The sequence below is a fragment of the Hibiscus syriacus genome, unplaced genomic scaffold (assembly GCF_006381635.1).
Source record: "Hibiscus syriacus cultivar Baekdansim isolate YM2019G1 unplaced genomic scaffold, ASM638163v2 tig00111996_pilon, whole genome shotgun sequence".
In the NCBI taxonomy this organism is placed as follows: Eukaryota; Viridiplantae; Streptophyta; class Magnoliopsida; order Malvales; family Malvaceae; genus Hibiscus; species Hibiscus syriacus.
The window spans coordinates 2,447,016-2,474,612 of record NW_024063233.1 but is presented as its reverse complement, the minus strand read 5'-3'; the positions used below and the strand labels follow the sequence as shown (position 1 = coordinate 2,474,612).

The window sequence follows — 27,597 nt, the reverse complement described above, 5'->3', positions numbered from 1 at the left end:
TTCCTTCATCTGCATTTATTAATAAATTGTCTAATTTGTTCTTTTTTTATATATAATAAATATTTGAGATTTAATTCTTAAGAGGAATATGATATTTTTCAAATAATTTAAGTGTTTGGTTATTTATTGTTGTTTTGTGATCGTATGATAAGATAAATGAACGTAAAATTCTTTAACTTCAAACCAGAAAAAAAATGTAAGTCATTTTGGTATTCCTCTTGAAATCGTAATTGTTTAGTATTATTAATTAACATGTACTTATAATTGACATTTCAGCAGGGATGGCAGTATGACCTGAACTCGATGGGGAAATTCGAAATCCGATCAAGTTCGGGTCGGGTTGGGTTGAATGATATCGGGTCGGATATCGGAGATATTTTTTGGAATTTTTTCGGGTCGGGTTCGGGGTAAGGTATCCTCGCCCCGCCCCGCCCCGTCCCGATTATATATATATATATATATAATATTTTATATTTTTTATATTAATTATATATATAATATTTTATATTTTTTATATTAATTATATATAAAATATTTTTGGGTTCGAGTTCGTGTTTAGGTATAATATTTTGGGTCGGGTTCGGGGCAAAAAAAATCTCCGACAGGACGTCCTGATAAAAAACCCGTCGGGGTCATAGATGATGATTCATTTTGGGTTCGGAGATGGGGCGAGCAAAATCTGCCCCAAACCCGACCATTTGCCATTCCTGCATTTCAGATATATTATTGTTAGTTACAAAATGCATATTTATTTTTTAAATATTATAATACATGAAATATATTAATTTAAATTGTAGTAAAAAATAAAAAATAAAAATGTTAAGGGGAAAAAGAAGAGAACACCATCCATCCAAAGGAACGCACTGCGTACGGAAAAAGAGGAACCTAACCGTTCGAGTAGAATCCAGGATTTGAACTAGAAGAGTAAAAAAATTTGAGTTATTTAAGTTGGTAAGCCTTATTTTACAATTTGAAGTTAATTTTATATTTTTCGAATCGAGTCAAGTTTATAAAATTAGATTCGAGTCAAAACTTTAAATTTCTATTTAAATTTAATTATAAATATTTATAATAGTATGATATTATTTTTTCAATTAAAATGATTTTTTATAATTATATATAACAATCCATTATGGTGTAATTTTTGATAATATATATATATATACATGTATATATATTATATATATATATATATATATTTCTTTTATATCTGATATACATATATATGATATATAATTGAGAGACGACTCAAATTTATAATTCATCTATTAATTATTAAAAATTTTGAGTTATTCAAGTTGTATTTTATAACTCGATTTAAACTTGAAATTTTGAGTTGATTCGAATTTACAAAATTACAACTCGAAATTATTTCAAATTAAGTTTTTTCAAATTAAATAAAAAAAGTAATTTTTTGAATCAGTAGAGTTTTGCTTAAACAAAATTTCTCAAATTCTCTTCAAACGCATCTCTCTCTCAATCCTACAAGTTTCATTCTCATTTCTCATCAACAATCAAAATTGAGTTCCTATTCTTTCGGTTAACAATTTATTATATAAAAAAATATCTCCTTTCTTTGCTTCAAATCTTTTATGGCCTTTTTCGTTGAAATCAACCGATACAATCTGATTCCACTCACTCACTTCTCTCTGTGCTTGCCCATGCCGTCTCTTATCCAACCGCTCTCCAATAACCCCTAAACTCAACCTTAACTTACTCTTTCATGCTTCTGAACCGGTCTTCCAGCTTCGTCCTACCGATATTTACTCCAACCGGCTGTTAATTACGGCTGTGGCTCGTGTTGAACCCGAAAGTTTCAACGAATGCAATGCCGATGAGGTACCTTTAATTATGCTTGGGCTCATATATTGACAGAAATGAGAATGAAACTTGTAGGATTGATATTTCAGTGACATCTGCTGCATTTGTTGTGGCTATGGCATTGCTCATGCAAAGGGGAAACCCTCGTTTTGCTCAGCTTAGCAGTACCATGTTTGGGTTATTTTATTGTGGCTACCTCCCTTGTTTCTGGGTTAAGCTCAGATGTGGTTTTGCAGCTCCTTCCTTAAATACCAGTAATAATATGGATTCACACACTTTTTTTGTTTGTGAATCTAAATTTTAGACAAATTTATCTATAAACAGTGGCCAGTAATATTTGCTCAGCTGAAAGTGAGAGCTGAAAATGGTATAATTACTTCTATGCTGCTGTTGCTAAACTTTGGGTGGTTTGGTTTATGATTTGGAGTTTCTGATGAAGGATCTCGAAACTGATTTTATTTCCTCTATGTATTATATTTTCAAATGCGTCCTGTAATTTGTAAACTCCTTTTATTTCCTTGGATTTGAAACTTAATTCATCTTTATTTTTGGGTTTGACTCATTTGCATGTGTGGTTGTGCCATTGTGGAAAGGAGAACGGGTTATGAATGTTCACCGAACTGTTTTACCGGTTGGAAATGAAACACTCACATAAACAACTTTTATTAGAACTCAAACAAATATTACAAAAGCACTCTCACTCAAAAACAAGAACTACAACTCACTCTTATAGGACTTTGCTTCTTCACTCACTTAGAAGCTCTTAATTTTTCTTGATGCTTAAACTAAAATGGGGAGGGGTATTTATACTACTCGAGAACAATCCTACACCACACAAATAAAATAATTTAAACCATTAAAGTCTACAAATACTAACTCACACCTAACTAAATTGATATAAGCAATGACATCTTCATCTAATTGATGTAAGCAATGACATCAATTTAGTTTTGGTTTAGGCTCCCATAGTGGATCAAGTTTATGATCCAACACCCCCCTTAAACTTGATCTTGTGATTCCTAGTAAGTTCCTTAATCTTATGAAGTCTTCGCTTGTCAGGGGCTTGGTAAAAATATCGGCAACTTGATCTTGTGACTTAATGTATTCAACTTCCACATCGTTTCTTGCAACACACTCCCTTATATAGTGGTAGTGAATATCGATGTGCTTACTTCGATCATGGAATACTGGATTCTTTGCTAAGGCAATGACTGACTTGTTGTCGACACAAACCTTGGTAGGCTTTTCTTGTATCAAACCTATCTCATTCAATAGATTTCTAAGCCAAATTGCATGACAAACGCATGAGGTAGCAGCAATATATTCCGCTTCACAAGTGGACAATGTGACAATCAGTTGTTTCTTTGACATCCATGTGAAAGCAGTATCTCCCATGAAAAATACGAATCCAGTAGTGCTCCTTCAATTATCTATGTCTCCACCCCAATCACTGTCGCTATATCCAACAAGTTTGTAATCATTAGAAACTGAATAGAACAAGCCAAAGTCAATTGTACCTTTCAGATAGCGAAGAATTCTCTTTGCGGGTTTAAAATGGGTGGTTGTTGGAGATTCCATATAACGACTAACCAATCCAACTGCGTGAAGAATATCAGGCCTCGTGCAAGTTAGATAGCGTAGACTTCCCACCAAACTTTTGAAGAATGTTGGATCTATACTTTCGCCTTCTTCATGTTTGGACATCTTGATCCCGTATTTTGTTGGTGTGCTTATTGGCTTACAGTTTTCCATCTTGAACTTCTTCAGGATCTCCTTTGCATAGCTTTCCTGTGAAATGAAAATTCCATCCTTTTGTTGCTTAACTTCAATGCCAAGGTAGTACGCCATGAGCCCCATGTTTGTCATCTCGAATTCTTTCATCATCACGTCCTTGAATTCATTAAACATGCTTGGGTTGCTTCCGGTGAAGATCAAATCGTCCACGTAGAGGCACACGATCAAAATATCTTCATCTTTGATCTTGATATATAAAGCGTGCTCGTAAGGACATTTGTTGAAGCCATTCTCTTGGAAGCACTTGTCGATTCGGCTATTCCATGCCCTTGGTGCTTGTTCTAGCCCGTAAAGAGCCTTCTTCAACTTCAACACCTTGTCTTCGTGCCCTTTGACTTTATAGCCTGATGGTTGCTGAATATAAACTTCCTCTTCAAGAACTCCATTTAGGAAGGCAGACTTTACATCCATTTGTTGTATCTTCCACTTGTTTTGAGCTGCCAAAGAAATGATTAGTTTGGTAGTGTCTCCAATCGAACAACATGAGCGAATACCTCACCATAGTCAATTCCAGCCTTTTGACTATACCTTTAGCAACTAGCCTCGCCTTGTGCCTTTCAATCTCTCCATTGGCGTTTTGCTTTGTTTTGTACACCTATTTGACACATATCGCCCTATGTCCCTTGGAAAGTGAGGTAAGAGTCCATGTGTCATTCTTCTCGATGGCCTTGATTTCATCGTCCATCACATCTCTCCATTTCTTTTCTTGTACTGCTTCTTGAAAGCTCATTGGTTCACAATCAACAAACAAACAAAATAATGTAATATTATCTTGTTGTTCAGTTACCTCATAGAGATCTGTAAGGCTTCTTGTACGTTGCACAACTCTTTCACTTTGACTTCCACTTGACGATGACGAAGGTGGTGAGTCTCCTTGATTGGCTGATGTTTTTGAAGTGGGTGGAGTTTCAAGCTCTTGTTGAGGTTCACCTAGTTGTTCCCTCATTGTCTGCTCATCTTCTTCAAACTGAGGAAAGAAATTTAAGCCACCTGCATGAGAGTTAAAATCCCATTCTCCTTCTTCGTTGAAAACCACATCTCGAATGATCTCAATCTTCTTATTGTCTGGATTGTATAGCTTGTAGCCTTTCGAATTTGCATCATAGCCGATAAAGATAAAACTCTCTTTTATCATCAAGCTTCGTTCTTCTCTCGTATGGTATGTGAACATGAGCTATACATCCAAAGGTTCTCAAGCGGGAAATGCCAGCTTTTCTTCCACTCAATGCCTCTTGTGGTGTCTTTCCCCATACACTTATTGTTGGAGATCGGTTTGTCAAGTAGACTGCACACGCTACTGCTTCCGCCCAAAATTCCTTGGGTAGTTTCTTATTTTTGAGCATGCTTTGTGCCATGTCGAGGATTGTTCTGTTCTTTCTTTCTGCTACACCATTTTGTTGGAGGGATCTAGGAACTGTCATTGGTCGACGAATTCCATTTACTTCACAGAACTCTTGAAACTCCCTGGAAGTAAATTCTCCACCTCGGCCGGATCTCATGGCTTTGATCTTTCTACCGCTTTCTCTCTCCACTACTGCTTTGAACTTCTTGAAGACTTTAAAAACTTCTGACATTTATTTCAAGAAATATAGTCAGGTTTTTCTTGAAAAATCATCAATGAAGAGAAGAAAATAGTTATTGTTACCGAGAGAGCTTGGCTTAATCGGTCCACACACATCGGTATGGATGAGCTCAAGTGGCTTTTTGGCTCTTGTCTCTGACTCCTTTGGAAAGTTTTTCCTAAATTGTTTCCCGACTAGACACCCTTCACAAAGTTGGTCAGGATGGTTGATGCGAGGTAGTCCCTTCACCATCTCCTTCTTAGATAGTAGGTCTATACCTCCAAAATTCAGATACCCAAATTGAAGATGCCAAAGCCATGATGCATATTTGTAGCAAGCTTTCAGGCACTTTGCAACATCATTTTGTATGTTAATCAAAAACATTCTATTCTTTAACATCGACACTTTAGCAATGAAATTATTCTTATCATCTTTTATAGAAAGATTATAATTATTCATATGAATATCATAACCTTTCTCTTCCAGTTGCCCTAAACTTAAGATGTTATTTTTCATATTGGGCACGTAGTAGACATTTGAAATAAATTGATGTCTCCCATCTTTCAAACGGATAAGAATATTACCTTTCCCTTTCACTGCTATTGTGGAATCATCTCCAAACGAAACATTTTCGCTTACTGATTCATCTAGCTCCACGAACATGTCTTTCCTTCCACACATGTGATTGCATGCACCACTGTCAAGATACCAGGAATTTGCTTGGCCACCATCAGTTTCCTTTCATGCTAGAAGAAGAGTTTCTTTGTCATCTGTCTTTTCCTCCACATAGTTGGCCTTCTCAATTTTGTTGTTGGGAGCTCTACATTCTGAGGCATAATGCCCAAACTTCTGACAATTATAACATCGAACTTGAGATTTGTCATATCTCGAGTTCGGATTGATTCTTCCACGGCCTCGTGTTGAGCTTTCTCATTTCTCATAGTTGTTGTTGGAATTGTTGTTGTTGTTGTAATTCTAACCTCGTCCACGACCACGACTTCCACCTCGTCCATAGCCTTTACCTCTGCCTAGGCCATGTTGGTTTCTATCATTGCGTTGGCTTTCATGCATATCCTTGAGTTGCAGCTTGAGGAGTTGCTCAGTAAACTCATGCTTCTTCTTATGTTTCTCTTCGTATGCTTGCAATGATCCTTGGAGTTGCTCGATCGTCATTTCTTCCAAGTCTTTAGTTTCTTCAATTGTCACGACGATGTGCTCAAATTTGGGATCCAATGAACGAAGTATCTTCTCTATTATACTCACATCTTCTAACTTTTCACCATTTCTTTTCAATTGATTAGAAACAGCTACTACTCTTGAGAAATAATCTAAAATAGACTCGGATGCTTTCATATGTAAGGATTCAAATTCATCTCTTAATGTTTGGAGACATACCTTCTTCACTTGCTTGGATCCTTTGTAAGAGGTTTGCAGCTTCTCCCACGCTTCCTTTCTAGAGCTTGCACTCGAAATCTTTTTAAAAACATCATCATCTAATGCTTGATAGATGAGGTAGAGAGCCTTCTTTTCTCTCTTTCTTGAATCCTTCAAAGTTGTCTTTTGGTCTGGTGTAAGAGTAGCAAAAGCATCATCATCCGCAGGCTCGTTATAGCCTTTCTCTATGACATCCCCCACATCTTGTGATCCAAGAAGTGCCTTCATTTTGATACTCCAATTGTTGTAGTTGTTGTTGTTAGAGAAAATAATCTCAGTGACCAAAAATCCCAGATAATATACGATTTTGACCAACTTTTCTTGGATTTACGAAAATGACCAACAAAATCGCAATGCGATCTTTAATTCGCATTGCGATCTCCACTATCGCAAATTCGCGTTTCATTTCGCGTTGCTATAGTTGAAAATCGCGTTGCGATTTTCCATTTCGCGTTGCGATAGTTGAAAATCGCGTTGTGATTTTCCATTTCGCGTTGCAATAGTCTACAGTTGTCGTTGCGATTTTCCAAATTCGTTGCGATAGTATACAGTTGTTGTTGCGAAAGTCTACAGTTGTCGTTGCGATTTTCCAAATTTGTTGCGATAGTTAAAAAAAAGATTTTGTTTCTTAAGAATTTTCTCTAAAAATATAGTATCCGCGCGGACATGTCGAAGACACGTATTACCACGACCACGACCCGAGACGAGACGGACGGCGGCGGCGGCGGCGGCGCACGAGAGCCCCCCTTGTTCTCTATCACTCAACAAGGAAGTGGGAAAGCCAAGCCTTAAATACCATTCCCAATAGTGTTTCCAATACTATGTGGGATTTGAGCATTACCAACACTTGTTCCCAATACTATGTGGGATTGAGCCTTAAATAGTGATATTATTTTTGAATGTTTTGCTTAAAATTGCAATAATCGCGATTGATTGTAGATTGACTTTTAATTATGACATATTTAATCGTATAATACTAATGCAATTGGTTGCTGATTCAGTTGTTTTAAGGTGCATGATTGTTAATTGTTTCCTGAATAATCACATTGTATTGGAATCAAGTGTTGGTAATGCTCAATCCCACATAGTATTGGAAGCACTATTGAGAATGGTATTTAAGGCTTGGCTTTCCCACTTTCTTGTTGAGTGATAGAGAACAAGAGGGACTCTCGCGCGCCGCCGCCGCCGTCCGTCTCGTGTCGGGTCGGGTCGGGTCGTGGTCGTGGTCGTGGTAATACGTGTCTTCGACACGTCCGCGCGGATACTATTTTTTTAGAGAAAATTCCTAAGAAACAAAATCTTTTTTTTTAACTATCACAACGAATTTTCGCAACGAATTTGGAAAATCGCAACGACAACTGTAGACTATCGCAACAACAACTGTAGACTATCGCAACGACAACTGTAGATTATCGTAACGCGAACTGGAAATTCGCGTTGCGATTTTCTATTTTCAACTATCGCAACGCGAAATGGAAAATCGCAACGCGATTTTCAATTATCGCAACGCGAAATGCAACGCGAATTTGCGATAGTGGAGATCGCAATGCGAATTAGAGATCACATTGCGATTTTGTTGGTCATTTTCGCAAATCCAAAAAAAGTTGGTCAAAATCGTATATTATCTGGGATTTTTTGTCACTGAGGTTATTTTCTCTTGTTGTTAAGTGTCGAAACTTGGAATGGTGCCATACCGTTTTCCATATCTCTCAATATAATAAGATTTTGCAAAATCCGATTGCACGGATGAATCTGGAACGCCGAAAAACCTTGGGAAGGACTTGGACAACTCGGTCAATGGGCTCCAACCCGGCTGACTCGGCTCAACTCAGTGAGTCAACTTGATTTTCTGGCAGCAGTCTTTCGGCGGTGCGTGGTGGCAGTTCAGAACTAGATTGGGAAGATTTTTGCGGCGTCAGATTCTTCTCGTCGAGACCTTCTATCTTTCCAACTCTCTTTGATGCCATTTTGTTGGAAATGAAACACTCACACAAACAACTTTTATTGGAACTCAAACAAATATTACAAGAGTAATCTCACTCAAAAACAAGAACTACAACTCACTCTTATAGGACTATGCTTCTTCGCTCACTTAAAGCTCTTAATTTTTCTTGATGCTTAAACTAAAATGGGGAGGGGTATTTATACTACTCGAACAATCTTATACCATACAAATAAAATAATTTAAACCATTAAAGTCTACAAATACCTAACTCTTACCTAACTAAATTGATGTAAGCAATGACATCTTCATCTAATTGATGTAAGCAATGACATCAATTTAGTTTGGGTTTGGATTTAGGCTCCCATAATGGATCAAATTTATGATCCAACATTACCAAAGCTTCTTTTCGGCAGGAATAGGAGCTGGATGTCCTTATCTTCTTGGTGCCCAAGTTCATTGGACAGTAGGCCTTGTGGCAACCTTGATTTCTTTCATCAGCATAATAACGGCGGATACATATGCCTTTTTGGGTGGAAAGGTATGTAGTCTTCATATACATGATCGTGTTTCACTTATTTAAAGACTCTAAGATGCCATGAATGCTACATTAGTTACAGTTATTTATTGGCATGAGAATGATTCTTTCTTTGCATTTTAAGTGGTCAACATATCATTCAACAACCGTGCTTATGTTTGTCCCCTGCTGTGATGCAGGCCATTGGCAGGAGACCACTTACTAATATGAGTCCAAAGAAGACATGGGAAGGAGCTACCGCTGGCTTGGGTGGTTGTATTGCAACTTCAGTAGTATTGTCAAAGATTTTAAGCTGGCCAGCCTCTTTGCTAAGGTTTTCAATCTATCTCACAAGTAATAATTTACTAAATGATATCCATAGTAACTTAAGTGCCTGGCATAAATTTCCAAACAAGACCGGTTGTTTCAAGACCAAGAGTTAGATTTTTTACTGTTGGCATAAATTTAAACTATCCCCATTGGTTACAAGTTGATTTATTTTCATTAATATGTAATCTGATGTTTACATCATCCGGTGTTCATGCACCTTCATGCATGCAGACATTTTGATGGTCAATGTGCATGTCATTGTTTGAATTCCGAAATTTTCTATCTGTCTGCTCACGCATGTGCATGGAATGCAAGTGTAATGATGACTGATTCTCTGATTATTTTGAAATTAAACCAAATCTTTGGCTAGGATCACTGCAAGCATCAACTGTTAACCACCCCAGGAATCACATATTGGGATTATTGGATTGCATTGTTATCCTAAAAAAGAACATTAACCCCGAGACCTTGCATGTTTTTTTCATTGGTGTAGTGCAATAGCCTTTAGTTCACTCCTTTTTAGCCTCATGAACACAAGTTTAGTGTTTGTTTCATTAAAAAATACTCTAAACCCAATAAATATAATCTAAAATCATTTAAATTCTTTTAAAATTATTATAATAATAAATTTATCATTAACAATCTTTTAAAAGATACTAAAAATATAAATCTACAATATAAACAAATTCATATTTTTTATTTACAATATTATTATGTTGTACTTTTAAGAATAAATTTTCTAGCAAGCGAATCTCACAAAGATTGAACATATATTTATCTAAAATATCACATTTAACAATGAAAATTTAAGAATAAATTTATAAAAAAAATATTCTCAATTGACGTAACAAGGTATTGATGTCATTTGGTAGAATTAAAACTTAATTGACACAAAATCTTATAATGTTAGATCAATAAGAATAAAATGTAATGCTAGATGCCGAAGTATACTTAAATTAATTGATAGGTTGAAGTTTTTGAATTTTGCTTTGGTTGTGATGTTCTAAGAAGATAGGTTTGTTTTTGTCATAAAAATTCTTTGACGCTATAAGAGTAATACAAGTTAACATATTGTAGACATGTATTTTCATCCTAGAATTTCTTACTGTTTAGTTTATTTTTGTTTTGTTTTATTTTGGTTATATATATAGTTTTGTAAAATATATATAGTTTTATAAAATATATAGTTTGGAAAAAATATATATATATAATATAGTTTGGAAAAAATATATAATATAGTTTTAAAAATATATAGTTTTGAAAATAATTTTGGAATATATATATATAGTATAATTTTGAAAATATTTTTTAAATAATATATAATATAATTTTGAAAATAGTTTAGAAAAATATATATAGTATAGTTTTGAAAATAGTTTTGAAAAATATATATAATATAGTTATGAAAATAGTTTTGAAACATATTTAATATAATTTAAAAATAACTATATTATTAAAAATATAATTTATGGTTTTGAAAGTTTATATTATTATTATTATTATTATTATTATTATTATTATATTTATTTGTATTTTAATTGTAGGGTTCGGGTCTAAAATTAAGTCTAGAAGTCTGGTAAGTGTCCAAGCCCAATCGGGCTCACAAGCCTGACCCAACAGGTGAGCCCGTTCAAGGTCCAGGAAGTAACCCAGCAGATCAAGCTCGCATACAAGATAGTAGCTAAGGTTTTGTATCATTCTCCCAGCCGCCGCACAGATCTGGACCAATCCAACGGTCTAGATTGAAAGATGCAAGGGTTTTTTCTTAACCAGAGTCGCCGCCATCGATATCACCGACCAAATCAAAGAAAATATGGGTGAATTAAATGCCCCAGCTACCTAAAATCAACATCGCCCCTAAAACGGCCACCGCCATAGCCCGATGACTAAGAGGGCTCCTCCCTCCTACCGGTCCGAAAGATGGTCTTAAGAGTCCTATAAAAGGAACTCAACAAAACCAACAAAAAGAGGAACAACCAACAGGAGATACGAACAAAAGCAGACCAAAAACAACCATCAACAGCAACTAAAACAAGCACAATAATCAAACACAACAACTACTACAACAACAACAACCAAACAACTGTGAGAAAAATTGGAACAAGCCTTAGAAAATCGAAGGTAACCCTTTGTTTTCCTTTAGATCTAGGACAGTGGGGTTATTTTTAAGGTGAGTGGTGTTCGGATTTGGGTAGAGAAAAAGTCGGGGATCATTTTGGGTAATTTTTTTAAGTTTCCAGCCACCATGGACAGTGGCCGGTGGTGGTCGTCAATGTCGATGTACGGCGATCGGCCGGGATGGCCATAATCGGCGGGAGGAAGAGAGATGAGAGAAGGAAGATAATTTTCTCTCTCAAAAAATGAAAAGAGGGGGAAAAGAGAAAAATGAAAGGTTGAAGGCAAACTGGTCAGTTTAATGGGTATTTATACCTTGGGCTAAACGACGCTGTTTAGCAAGGGATCTAAGAGTAATTTTTTGTGTGTGGGTTAATTATGTTTTAGGTGGATCTTTGTAACTTTGTGTTTGTCATTAAATTAAAGTTTTATCTTTCTGTTTTGAGCTTCTTCTTTTTTCATATTTATTATTTAATCACTACTTTTATTTATACACATTTGGATAAATACTTGATTTAGTCCCTATTATTTTAGTGGTTTATATTTTAATCATTAATAGCGATCATGGTTAAATTACAATTCCAATACTTATTTTGCATGTTAGTCTTATTTATGGCCATAATTTTTGTTTTCTTTGCATTTTAATCCTCAAATATAAATTTTAATTTTGAATAATGTACATATTTATAAATTTATTAATAAAACAAAATTTTCATATATTATTTTATACGAGTAATTTAAAGAAATACCCCTTAACTAACAAAGAGTGTGTTTCTGAGGATTGCTTGAATAAAATAATTTTTTTTATGTTTTAAATGAATTTATTTTTTTCTATTGTTATATTTTTATTGTATCTAAAATTTAGGGTAATACTATTTTGTACAAAGAATCCATAAAATTACCCCTTAATTGACTAGGGAGGTATTTTCAAGGATTATATGTATAAAATTACAAAATTTTTTTTTTTCTAAAAAAATTATCATAATTTAAATATGATTCAATTTTGTCAATTTCAATATTTAGATGACTTATAATCGCTTAGGTATCAATTTCGGGCGTTGTGGGGGTGTTAATCCTTCCTCATGCATAATCGACTCCCGAACCCTTTTTCAAAATGAATTTCTGGTCAAACGCAGATCAATTTTTTTTATCTTTTAAAATTACTTTTCTTAAAATTATTTTGAAAGGTATTTTTAGGTATTCAACCTACCTAACCCAAAGGTCGATGGCGACTCCAAATTTATTTATTTTCACATTTATTTTAAAACCCAACATTTTCCCAAAATTAAGTTGGATTGATCCTCTATAGCCCTAAAAAGCTGAATGGATCGTTTTGACAACTTGGCGACTCCGCTGGGGATAATTTTTTTTAAAGAGTCAAGTTGTATTCGATTATACGTCATCTTTTTAGTTGAAAATAGAAAATATGAATGATATTTAAATTTTGATAATTAAGTTTTGTTTGTATCACATTGAATTTTTTATTAGTCATACTAATGTGATTGGTTTACATGTTTCAAATTTATAACCTTTTTGGCTTGATTGTTCTTGGATTGAGCCAAAGGATTGTGAGTTTCCCCTTACACACACCATAACTTTTTGATATTTAGAGTATTCTAACTGTGCTTTATCCCGTTACGTAGGGGTGAACGCTACGCTTACGTGAGAAAAATTATTTTTCTCCGTATGAGCTTTAGCAAGTAAACTCTAGGGGTACATATGCCACATGTTTACGAGTGAGACATCGAGTTTCCTTGCATGAACATGGGGAAATGCATCCTCTAGAATTAAACTCAATCTATTTAAACATATAATGGGTGAGGATCAAGGTCTGGTAGGCTCAAGTGGGCACCAGCAAAGGACAATTCGAGTGCCCTGTTAGTAGTACCGAATTTCTGCCCATTTTATACTGAATTTATGTCCATGGGGGAAACTCATTCTAACATTTTCCTCGAATCTACTTATTTATTTTTGCAAGAAGCATGAGAGCTAGAAAATTATACGGTTAGGTTTTATATCTCTATCCGAAGTCTGCGAACTAGAAAAATGTGGTTAGGATTTATTAGCCAAACAAAAACATGAGGGTAATGTTTATGATATATTTTCTTGATTATTTGATTGTTCATTATACATACTGACATAGTTTTATTTTTTGTCTCTATTTTTGATACTATTGCATTTCATGATCATTCATAAAAAATGTGTTAGTTCACGAAGTGGTCATCAGAGTAGAAAGCAATCATAAAATGGACAAGAGTTTTCATAACAAGGAATTAAAGAATGCAGAAGTGAGGTCATTGTCTGAATAAATTCAGAGAAAGAAGGGGGATAGTCTGAATAAAGACTTGTTAAATACATTTTGATGTTTCGATATAACAAATTAAGTTAAATGAATTTTAATATATTGCAAATGATTTTCTAAAAGTAAATTTGATTTAATTACTCGAATATCAAGCTATTACTCCAAGTCTTTCAAGATCAATTTTAAACCTTACTAAATGTGTAAAATTTTGTTTTATACTTAAACTATTTTTAAACAAATTTTCACAAAGTATTTTGAACCAAAATCAAGCCTAAAATCAATTTTTCAAGGGCATGCACCGATGCACCAATCCATGCATCGATGCATCAATTAATTTCTTGAACATCGAATGTATTTTATACATCGATGCACATACCATGCATCGATACACTCAGTGCATTTGATGCATCGATGCACAAGACCATGCATCGATGCACTCAGGCTTTTTCAAAACATCGAATACATTTTATGCATCGATGCACTCTTAGTGCACCGATGCACTGAGAGTCCAACGGTCAAAATATTTAAATTTTACACTGATGCACCAATGCACCTAGGGGATGCATCGATGCACAGACGCTCCCATCCACTTTCATTAATTGTTTTCACACTTAAACGACTCTATTGACTCCACTAATCATCCCCAATGTTTAAAATAATTTGAAGGTGTATTTAAACAAGATTAGAAGCCATTGATCAACAACAAGAAATAACAAGCAACTAGAATCAAGAGAGAATCAAGGAGAAAACATCAAACCTCAAGTTTGAGCATTTCAAGCCTATTTTTCATTCAATATTCATTTTTATTTCAAGAACACTACATGTACTTAATTGTATTCATTCTTGATTTGTTCTAGAATTGTGCAAACAATATGCCTTGTGAGGATTTCCTTGTAAGTTTGCAAATTTGTATCGTTCTCTTTGGGAGAGAGCGTTCTCAAGAATTTGGGATATAATTCTTGAGGGTTTGTAAGGTTACTCTTTGTCCTCAAAAGAAAGACAAATTAGTGAATTTGTAGAAAATCCTTAGTGTGGATAGCTAAGGTAGTGGACGTAGACTTTAGTTGAGAAAGTCGAACCACTCTAAATCGCTGTGCAATTACTTTCAATTTTCTGCAAAAGCTTCCACCAAATTTTTAATTGCCAATTCACCCCCTCTTGGCCGATTTCGTCAATCGATTAACTCAACAATTGGTATCAGAACCTAATTAATTTGAAGGTTTAATCGCCTCTTGAGTCGATTCGGGAAGAGTTACATCGATAATCAAAGTCATCAATGGCCTCCACTTTAAACTTCGACTCCGGTCTCGATTCGATGCCCGTCAACAAGCCTTCTTTCTTCAATGGGGCTAACTATGCCTATTGGAAAAATAGGATGATGTACTTCATTCAAGCAAGTGACATGAGAGCATGGAATGTTGTAGAAGACGGATATATCAAGACTCTTACTCATCAAAGAATGTGGAGTGAAGGAGAGACAAGATTGTTCCTGCTCAACTCTAAAGCCATTCATATCATATTTTGTGCTCTTGGACCAGATGAATACGGAAGAGTTTCATCTTGTACAACCGCCAAAGAAATATGGGATAAGATTCAAGTCACTCATGAAGGTACCGATGAGGTAAAAAAATCAAAAATTAGTATTCTAAAGCATAGCTATGAAAATTTCAGGATGAAACCAAATGAAGATATCAAAGCTATGACGGATAGATTCTCAATGATTATCAATGGTCTCAAATCATATGGAGAGATCATTTCAAATGAAAAGCTTGTGAGGAAGTTAGTTTACTCCATTCCAAAATCATGGCAATCAAAGAAGACGACAATCATCGAGTCTAAGGACCTAACGTCCTTAACTCTTGAAGAACTAATCAGTTCCCTCCTCACTCATGAAATGATGCTTGAAGATGAGGTGGACCTCGATAAGATTGACGAGACACCAAAGGAGAATGAGAAGAAGAAAAACATTGGAGTTGCTCTCAAATCCACAAAAGATTAGAGTGATTCGAATAAAGATGACGATGACAAGGAAATGGCATTGTTTGCCAAACGGTTCAGAAAAATGATGAGACCTTACCGAGGAAGAAAATTCAAACGAAATGAATACCTAAAAATGAACCAAAAGAGAAGGACCCGATCATTTGTTATGAATGCAAAAAATCGGGGCATGTCAAATATGATTGCCCACAATTGAAGAGAAAGGGTCAATCAAAGAATAAGCACAAGGCTCATGTGGCTACATGGAGCGATGAAGAAGGTTTTGATGAAGAGGAATAAGAAGTAGCAAACTTGCGCTTGATGGCATTCGGGGAAGATTCTAAGGTAACCTCTAACTCATTTGATTTTGATGATTTATCCTATGATGAGCTATTAGAGGAATATAATGGGTTGGCTTCGGATTATGAGAAATTGTTTTTAAAATATAAAAATGATGTTTCAAAATTGAAAAATGAAAATAAACTCATATCCAAAACCAACAACGATCTTGAAAGTAAAATTAAAGATTTGCAAATCAAACTAGAAGAGTTTGAAAAGACAATTTTGGATTTGCAAAATTTACTTTCAAAGGTGAATGATGATCATCAAAAGAAAATTGATGATCTTAAAACTTCTTTTGATAAAGTTGGAACAAAACATTTTGAAAAATGAGAAAATTCAAAATCCAACTTTGTTAGAAAATGTTTTAAAAACTACAATCATAGAGGTCCCCAAAGAACCTCTAATAGAAAGATCGTTAGAAGTATGTGGGTTCCTAAAGAACTTATTACTACTAAAGATAAAGATATCCTACACAAATGGATACCTAAGGGGACTAGGATTTTGGAAACTAATGAATATGGACCCAAAAGAATTTGGATACCAAAAATAAAAAATTAATCTATATTTGTAGGGAAATGAGCATTGCTACAAGGCACGAGAAACAAACTTCAGATTTATGGTACCTTGATAGTGGATGCTCGAGACACATGATCAGGGATAAAAACCGGTTCATAGAGCTTAACGCCAAAAATGGAGGAGAAGTGACTTTTGGTGATAATTCAAAAGGTCACATTGAAGGCATAGGTACAATAGGTAATACCTCTTCCATACAAATTAAAACTTTTTTATATGTGAATGGATTAAAGCATAATCTTTTGAGTATTAGTCAATTTTCTGATAAAGGATTCAATGTCATGTTTGAAACTAATGGTTGTAAAGTTATTGATATTTCATCTAATCGGATTATGCTTGTTGGTCATAGAATAGGAAACATTTACATGGTGCATTTAGATTCTATTAATGTGACTAATTTATGCCTAGTTGCTAAGGATGAGCATAATAGTTGGTTATGGCATAGGAGACTAGGACATGCTAGTATGAGTATTTTGCAACGGCTAATTCAAGGTTATTTAGTTCGAGGGTTTCCTAAACTAAAATTTGATAATGATAAAATCTGTGATGCTTGTGCTAAAGGAAAACAAAAGCGAGTTTCTTTTAAATACATTAATGATGCATCAACTAGTAGAGTATTACAATTGATCCATATAGATCTTTTTGGGCCAACTAGGACTACTAGCTTAGGTGGAAAACAATATGCATTTGTCTTAGTAGATGACTATTCTAGATACACTTGGGTTCTATTCTTAATTTCTAAAGATGAAGCATTAGAAAAATTCATCACATTTTCAAAAGTAATCCAAAACGAAAAAGGTTACTCTATAACTAGTGTGAGGAGTGATCATGGAACTAAATTTGAAAATCTTGGATTTACTGATTTTTGTAATTCTAATGGTATTAGCCATAATTATTCAGCACCTATAACCCCTCAACAAAATGGAGTTGTTGAGAGGAAAAATCGAACTTTAGAAGAAATGGCTAGAACTATGCTTTGTGAAAATAATTTGCCAAAATATTTTTGGGCGGAAGCCACAAATACCGCTTGTTATGTTATTAATCGAGTAATGATTAGGCCTATTTTAAAGAAAACTCCGTATGAACTTTTCAAAAATAAAAAGCTTAACAGTAGTTATTTTCATCCTTTTGGATGTAAGTGTTTTGTTTTAAACAACGGTAAAGACAATCTTGGCAAATTTGATGCTAAAAGCGATGAAATAATTTTTTTGTGTTATTCCTTAAATTCTAAAGCTTATCGAGTATTTAATAAAAGAACTTTGGTTGTAGAAGAGTCTATACATGTTGTTTTCGATGATAACCTCTTTCCAAGGAAGGATTCTTGTGTGAATGATGATGTAGGTGTTATAAATACAATTGACGTTAGACATGACATTGGAGAACCATCATCAAAGGAAGAAATGAAAAATGAGGAAACTCATGATCCTCTCGAGAATCCAACCATTGAAGAAAGGGAAGTCTCTTACCCAAGGGAATACAACTATGTCAAGGATGGTGAGATTATAGGTGATCCATCCAAAGGGGTAACAACTCGATCTTCTCTTAGAAATATTTATAATTATGTTGCATTTATCTCATGCATAGAGCCTAAGAATATTAAAGAAGCATTAAATGATGAACATTGGATTATGACTATGCAAGAAGAGTTAAATCAATTTGAGAGAAGTAAAATATGGACATTAGTTGAAAGGCCCAGTAATAAATCTACTGTGGATACTAGATGGGTATTTAGGAATAAGCTTGATGAGAGTGATAATATAGTGAGAAACAAAGCTAGAATTGTTACCCAAGGGTATACTCAAGAAGAGGGCATAGACTTTGATGAAGCATACGCTCACGTAGCTAGGATGGAAGCAATTAGAATGTTATTAGCATTTGCATGTTTTCATGAATTTAAATTATATCAAATGGATGTTAAAAGTGCATTTTTAAATGGTTTTATAAAAGAAGAAGTGTATGTGGAACAACCTCCAGATTTTGAAGATTCAAAATTTCTGGATCATGTTCTTAAATTGACAAAAGCGCTTTATGGTTTAAAACAAGCTCCTAGAGCTTGGTATGAAAGATTGTCAAACTTTTTAATTGAAAAAGGTTTTTCAAAAGGGAAAGTTGACACTACATTTTTTTAAAGCATAAAGGTAAAGATTTATTAGTAGTTCAAATTTATGTTGATGATATAATATTTGGTTCTACTAATGATGTTCTTTGCCAAGAATTTTCTAAGCTAATGCAAAGTGAGTTTGAGATGAGCATGATGGGGGAACTCTCATTTTTCTTAGGACTCCAAATCAAGTAAAGAAAAGATGTCATCTTCATCAATCAAGCTCAGTACGTCAAAGATATGCTCAAGAAGTTTGGACTGGAAAATGGCAAACCTCATGACACTCCAATGAGCTCTTCAACAAAGCTTGACTTAGATAAAGGAGGTAAATGTGTAGATGTTAAATTATATAGGTCAATGATTGGATCTTTACTTTATCTAACTGCAAGTAGACCGGACATTATGTTTAGTGTTTGCTTATGTGCTAGATTTCAATCATGCCCTAAGGAATCACATTTACTAGCTATTAAGAGAATCTTTAGATACCTTAAGGACACTCCTAGTTTAGGACTTTGGTATCCTAGAGACTCTAGCTTTAGCTTGCATGCCTTTTCTGATGCGGATTATGGAGGATGAAATTAGATAGGAAAAGCACCTCCGGTACTTGCCAATTCCTTGGAAATATGCTAATTTCTTGGTTTTCAAAGAAACAAAACTGTGTCACATTATCTACCACTGAAGCGGAATATATTTCAGCCAGTAATTGTTGTGCACAAGTTTTATGAATGAAGCAACAACTTTTTTATTATGGAATTGAAGTAGGTATCATTCCTATCAAGTGTGACAATACTAGTGCTATTTGTCTCACTAAAAATCCCATCCAACACTCTAGAACTAAGCATATTGAAATTAGACATCACTTCATTAGAGACCATGTCACTAAGGAAGATGTAGTTCTAGAATATGTTGATACTTTGCACCAATTAGCGGATATCTTTACAAAACCTTTAGACAAAGAAAGATTTTGGACACTTAGGAGAGAATTAGGTTTAACTGACCTATCTTCACTTAGTGTTTAAAATAATTTTAGCACTTTTAAGAATAAATGAAAAATGCATATAATAGTAATTTTTATTACATTCATTGCTATTAGTTAGGGGGAGTTTATGTTGCTTGATGAAAATTAATTTTATGCTCAAATGAAATTTAAAGGATTAATTTGATTGATTGAACATGATTAATCTTCAATATATGAGTTTCCAATACCACTAAATCTAATTAATTTAGCATTTTAAGTGTTTAAAACGGATTCTTGACATTTATGTGCTTCATGCATCGATGCATCCCTTTGAATGTGCTTCGATTCATCATGTTGATGCACCGATGCACGCCGTGAATGTGCATCGATGCACAGGGTCATGCATCGATACATCCGTCGGGTTTGTGGGTTTATATGCCTATTTTTCCTTTATTTTCAAAACCCTAAAACTAAACATACACCCACCGTTCATCTCTCTCTCTCTCTTAAAATCTCATTTCTTGCTCCAAAATCATCATTTTTGGTCAGAATCTTCAAGTTTTTAACTTCTAATCCTACTTCAATCATTAATTCGTGCAAAACATCATTACATCCCTCTCAATCCGAAATTTCAAGGTAAACTTTTCTAAAAACTCTATCTTAGGGATAGTTTTGATTAGTTCTAGGATGAACATTATATCGGGCATTGATTATATGATGATTCTAAACTAGATTTTACAACAAATTTCATCAAAAACACATAATTTTTCAAAATTTTCTTTGAAATTCGAAATTATATTGTTTTTATGAAAACTATATGTATTGCAATATTTCCAATGATATTTTCAAATAGTTTTCAAAACTTTGCCCATTAGGATTGTTTTAGAGAACCTTGATTATTGTAGACTCAATTGAGTTTTGGAATTGATTAAATTGTATACATATGTTTCAATTTGCAGGTTATATTTCTTATTCCGATTCCTAAACCATGTCTAATCCTAAACGCCCTAGAACTTCGTCAAATCGTTCTCGTTCAAACCAACCTCCTAATCCCATTCCTCAACCTCCTAATAGCCTATTAGGATCTTGTTTTAATATGCTTGAACGTCGAAGAGAAGAATTGTACCATAGGTACATGGATTCTTTCTAATCTTATAGAATTAGGGAAGAACGTATTCCATCTCTACAAGCCATGATAGACTTTAAATTTGAATACCTCCCGATTCTTAGATCATGGAAGTTTGATAAACTATTCTCTCTTAGACCTGTCGTCTTTCATCAATTAGTCCGCATTTTCTATTCTAATGCGGTTTGTATTCAAAACGAAACTCAATGTGGAACTATAGGAATTAGATCCTACCTTTTAGGACAATATATTCTTATTGATTCCATAATTATAGCTTCAAAATTTGGGTTAGATGACGATGGTGTCTATGACGAAAAAGAAACTGTGGATTATCCATATCTCCCAAACGCTAGTGTTAGTACCCTTCGATCTCATCAAGATCGTTTTCTTCATTTAATGATCTCATGGTGGTTTTGACCATCAGCGGGTAGGTACTCCACTCTTCGTGCTAGGGATTTATGGTGGAAGTACTGTATTAAGAATAAGATCAAAATAAATCTTCCACATATTATCTTTAGTGTGCTAGTCGATACCGTAAACATTATCCCATCCAAACATGTTGAAACATTAGTTTATGGTTGTCTTCTTAGCAATCTCTTTATCAAACTCGGTTTGGATGTCTCTCTTGACAATTCTATTCCTCTCCAAAACCCAATCAATCTCACATCCTTGAAGAAAGCGGATTGAAAACAAGACGAGGTAATCGGTCAATGGGTTTTTAGACCCGGTAAGCAAACTTCGGGAGCTAGTTCCTCACGAGCTGCTCCTAGCTCCTCTCGTGCTCCTCCTCCTCCTCCGGCTCCGGCTTCTGACGATGATCCTGAATTTCAACAGCTTATGCAAGACATCGATGATCACATGCCCGATGATGAGCCTGCACCAGAACCAGCTCCACAAGAAGATCAAATGCCTCCATATTTTTGTTCATTTTTGGAGAAATTTGATTTACGGTATGCTTCCATCGGATCCCACTTGACTACTACTCACGAAGCAGTAAATCAACGCTTAGAAACTTTGGAAGCTCGTCAGATGGAGTTTCAAAGGGAGTTGCTTGCACGTATGGATGCTCTCTCTCTTGAGATGCAAGCCCGATTTCCTCCTCCATCTCCCGATCCTTCTATGGATGATTAGACTTATTTTAGTTTGATTGTATTTGGGATTAAACTTAAAACTTGGATTGATTAAACAATTTGCTATTTTTGGAGTTGAATGATTTGTTGTTTGAACTTATTATAAATATTTGGTTTGGTTTAATTCTTGCATCATTTACATATTAGTTTCATTATGACCAATTATGCCATTTCACATTTTATTATGAATATTGATTATGAAACTAATGGCTAATCTCTCTTTTGATCTTTGATCTTAGCAGCTTAATCTTTAAGTTTCTAAATATAAATTGGCTAAGTTTTTCAAAACCTTGTGTAAAGTTATTTTAGAGTCATTTTGATTTAACAAAAACGAGGAGAAGTGTAAAATGTTTTAAAGGGGGAGAAATGTTATAGTAAGGGGGAGTAATTTCAAACTAGATTTTCAAAATAGTTTTTCAAAGAAAATATTAAAATTACTCAAGTGTTTTGTTATATCAAAAAGGGGGTGATTGTTAAATACACTTTGATGTTTCGATATAACAAATTAAGTTAAATGAATTTTAAGATTTTGCAAATGATTTTCTAAAAGTATATTCGATTTAATTACTCGCACATCAAGCTATTACTCCCAGTCTTTCAAGATCAATTTTAAACCTTACTAAATGTGTAAATTTGTGTTTTATACTTAACTATTTTTAAACAAATTTTCACAAAGTATTTTGAACCAAAATCAAGCCTAAAATCAATTTTTCCAGGGCATGCACCGATGCACCAATCCATGCATCGAAGCATCAATTAATTTCTTGAACATCGAATGCATTTTATGCATCGATGCATGGTCTTGTGCATCGATGCACTCAGTGCATTTAATGCATCGATGCACAAGACCATGCATCGATGCACTCAGGCTTTTTCAAAACATCGAATGCATTTTATGCACCGATGCACTCTTAGTGCACCGATGCACTGAGAGTCCAACGGTCAAAATATTTGAATTTTACACTGATGCACCTAGGGCATGCATCAATGCACAGACGCTCCCATCCACTTTCATTAATTGTTTTCACACTTAAACGACTCTATTGACTCTACTAATCACCCCAAACGGTTAGAATCATTTGAAGGTGTATTTAAACAAGAGAGAACCAAAGAGAAAGTAGCAAACCTCAAGTTTGAGCATTTCAAGCCTATTTTTCATTCAATATTCATTTTGCTTTCAAGAACACTACTTGTACTCAATTTTATTCAATCTTGAGTGTTCTTTTCTTTGTTCTAGAATTGTGCAAATAATCTACCTTGTGAGGGTTTCCTTGTAAGTTTACAAATTTGTATTGTTCTCTTTGGGAGAGAGTGTCCTCAAGAATTTGGGGTATAATTCTTGAGGGTTTGTAAGGTTACTCTTTATCCTCAAAAGAAAGAAAAATTAGTGAATTTGTGGAAAATCCTTAGTGTGGATAGCTAAGGTAGTGGACGTAGACTTTGGTTGAGAAAGTCGAACCACTCTAAATCGTTGTGCAATTACTTTCAATTTTCTGCAAAAGCTTCCACCAATTTTTTAATTGCCAATTCACCCCATCTTGGCTGATTCCGTCAAGTGATTAACTCAATAAGACTACATATCAGTGATACCAGAGATAGCTCCAGTCAGTCTAAAGCAAAATGATCTGCAAGGACTACGTGAAATCTGGGACAGCTGGTAATTTGATACAAGGCATGCATTCTGAAAAAAATATGGGGACATAACTCTTTTGTTGTATGTGAAAGTAAATGAACCCTTGATCAAAGCTCTGATCCAGATTTGGAATACAATATATAGTTGTTTTACTTTCAACAAGGAGGACATGACTCCCACGCTAGAAGAGTACACCTCCTTGTTTCATTTCGAAACAATATACTTGGATAGAATCTACTCAAAGGCAACAAGAGCGCAACCTTTCAAAAGAAAACTCATAAAGATTACCAGAATAGAGGAGAAATGGGTAGTTGATCGAATTTAAAAGAAAAGATGGTCTGATTATTTTCCTTGGCCGTGCATTAAGGAACTGGTTTTCAAACACAGTGATATTGAGAAGAGCATTGAAATGTTTGCTTTGTGAATTTGCATATTAGTAATTTTCCCAAAAGTTATTTTCTATATATAATCCGACGTGGTTGATTTATTTGAGCGTGTGGAAAGGAAAATAAATCTTGTTCCTGATATCTTAGCAGAGACATTCAGGTCGCTTAGAAGTTGTAAAAGAGTGAGCATCTCACAAGAAAAAAATGGATGTCACTTTTCAATAATTTACAAGACCACTGTAACGTCATTAATACCGGGTTAGTAACTAAATTGTAAAATTTCTGAATTTGGTGATTTAAAGTAGAATAGTTGAATAGTTTAATGATTTATTTGGAAATACTTCCTGAATTTTGTTAGTAATTATCAAAGGAATTAAAGGGTAAAATGGCCATTTGATAAAAAGATATTTTCCCCTTTATATGAATGAATCATGTGGGGGGGAATAGAGTTATCTTCTTCTTCTTGTTTTTTCTTCTCCACCATGAACCCAAGGGAGCAAAGGTGAGTTTTCTGATTTCTTGATTGTTTGTTGATTTTAAGTATGAGTTTTGATCATTAGATGATAACTAAGCTTAAGGGAAGCTTAAGTTATCCTAAAATCTAAAGATAAAGGAGTAAGGGAAGATTAAAGATTTGGAGTTCTTGAGTGAAATCTTGAAATAGAGTTATAATAAGAATTAAAAGTTGGATTTGACTTGTCATCAATCTAATTAAGGAATACAAAATATTAGAATTGGATTTAAAACATGTTAAAAATTGGGTATGATTCTTAAAGTTCATAAAGAGGAGAGAATATTAAGGTTAAAGATGAGATAAATGGATATAAATGAGTTTAAGCTTGTATATATAAGTTAAGAACATGAAAGGAGTTGTATATAAGTAAATTCAGTGAAGAGTTGATTAATTTTCAGGTGAAAGAGCATGTTTTGGGCAGAGTGTATCGGTACCCTATGTATGTGTACCGATACCCTCTTGAACGAAAAATCACAGAATGTAATAAGGGTATCGATACCCTAAGGAGTGTATCGATACCCCCTAAAGGAAAGTGAATATTGGTCTATTAAATTCGTTTAAGTTAATAACATCAAAGTATAAGGTTTAGGCTTCTGGTAATCATCTCGAAATTTATGTTTATGTAGATATCGAGCCTAAACGAGTTCCGGAACAAGGGACAAGTAAGATTGATCGAGGGAAAGGCAAGGATATATAAGTGAGTGCATACTCTTAGAATATATGTATTTCTACATGGAAACCAGACTTGTGATAAGTCTAATATTTTGAATATATGATAGTATGATTCAAAGCATGATTAGGATTGTCTAATATATGAATATGCTTTACTTGTATTACATGTTATGTGATCTTTATTTATATGATATGTAGTATATGATAATGATCTAGGAAACATTACAAGAATGTTACCTGAGCTACTTGATAATAAGTTATGAAATTACATGCATATGTAATATAAATTATAATATGAGAAAATATATGTTGATATGTATATGAGAAAATATAAGAATGAGAAATAAGTAATGTGATATGGAATATGAAAATGATCTATGTGTATATGTGATATATATATGATATACGGGAAACATATGTGAACAAGAGATGGAAATGATATACATGTTATATGAACACATGGGAAGTGTTATAAGATAAGTGACATAAGTATATGAAATCATATGAAAAGAGATATGTACATGTGAATATGTGAAATGATAAATAACAATGCCCATGTTATATGTCAGTAGGGCTAGAGGTATAGTTGACATGCCAAGAGTCGAGGGTTCATAGGTCCTTCGGGACATACATAGGTCATTCGGGACAAATTTCATATGCCACTCAGTGGGACTTATACGAGCTATGGTGATAGCATAATGTACAACAACCTCAATGTACTCACATACCTTAAGTTCTCAGGAATTTACATGGGCTTTAAAGAGAGTAAATAAATTAATGGATTTAATACTAGGTGTGCTCTGTTGTGAAATGATATATGTATTCCATGATGTCTGTAGAAATGTTCAGTTTATGCTTATATGATAAAAAGGAATTAGTGATAATAATAAAAGCACCGATAATAGTACAAGTACTGATAAGCATGTTAGTGATACATGTATATGTGTGTTTTGGCTATATGAAAGGATATATGCTTTTTATATGATATGATAGTATTAATTGTTTATGCATCGATATGATTAGAGTAATATTATATGTTTTATATGCCTCACTAAGTCAATGACTTAGAGTGTGATTGTTTCACATGTAGGTTATGAGAAGGAGAAAATGATAAAAGTTAAGCAAGACAAGCCAGTTTCTCCTTTCCAAAGATCAGATTAGAAAAGAATTTAATAGTATGTATTTTGTAATACTTATAGTGGTTTGCATGTAAATAAAGGTTTGAATCTGATATGTTTTAATCGGTTTTGTAAAATCATATGATTGAGTTTTGTAATGGTTTAAACGTATATATGTAAATGATAACTTTATAGTGATCAAAGGTTAAATTTTTATGAGTTTTATATATGTTGGACGGAATTACTGTAAAAAGGTATCGGTACACTGTAGCAGGGTATCGATACCCCTGCAGTATTCTGGAAAATTTTAGCATTCAATACTGATCATGGTATTGTTCACTACTGTTCATGGTAATGTGAACAATTAATTATTGTTCACAGTACTGTTCATACCGTATAATATTATTCATAAAAATGTTTCTTTCCTTAAATTTGTTATAACGAACATAATTCAACAGTATATTATCTTATTTTCTTAATATTTGTAAAAGTTTTAAAACTGTTCACTATTTTGTACAAGTAAATATTTTGAAATGTTAATGTGACACCTCGAATTCGTATCCGGATCGGGTACGGGTTGGGGGTGTTACATTTAATGGTATCAGAGCTACGATTTAGACGATTCTAGGCTTAAAATGAAAGTCAAAAGTGTTTTATAAAGTATACATGTCAACACAAAGTGAAAAAATTTATGATCTGAGAGTGTAAGGAGTGTATTGTCTTGTTAATAGAGTTAAAATGTTTTGTTATATTAGATGTATGATCATGAGAGCTTCCAAAGTAAAGCACAAGGCGATAGACTGAAGATAATAGTAATTCACGTACCCTGGCCCGGCAGGGAGAAGAGTGAACACCTCAGGGAGTCCCTGTATAATATTAGAGAATGTTTTTCATAATGTTGAATAATATTCTGATGTGTTTTCAATTTTATGCTTCTTTAACTCATAGAATGAATGTATGGAAATAATTAAAAGAGTTAAGAGCACCCGAGCTCAAGAGTGAATTTGGGGAAAGTTATATTGTTACAGATCTTTGGATAATGATATAAAGATAATGTTAGAACATTTTCATTTCTCCAAAGTAGAGAAGTTAAATGGAGTAGTTTCGTTACTACATGGGCAAGCTAGAGTATGGTGGACAAATGTCACCATAAGAATGTTAAAAGATCAAGTGACTTTGTTATTGTTTGTAAAAGAGTTCAAGAATAAGTACATCGATTACCAGTTTATAAGAAAAATGAAACTAGAATA

At 34.0% G+C, this 27,597-nt stretch overlaps 1 protein-coding gene across 1 annotated transcript in view; it reads left to right on the top strand.

Moving 5' to 3' along the window:
- Positions 1–1,849: 1,849 nt before the first annotated feature.
- The window catches only part of LOC120173994 (phosphatidate cytidylyltransferase 5, chloroplastic-like), a gene marked incomplete at its 5' end in the record, with an annotated part of 40,053 nt that continues 14,305 nt past the window's right edge, over positions 1,850–27,597 (top strand). Inside the window, 3 exons of the mRNA XM_039181001.1 lie at positions 1,850–2,075; positions 8,970–9,094; positions 9,271–9,424. Coding sequence (XP_039036932.1) covers positions 1,850–2,075; positions 8,970–9,094; positions 9,271–9,424 — 505 coding nt within the window. The remainder of the gene's footprint in view (positions 2,076–8,969; positions 9,095–9,270; positions 9,425–27,597) is intronic.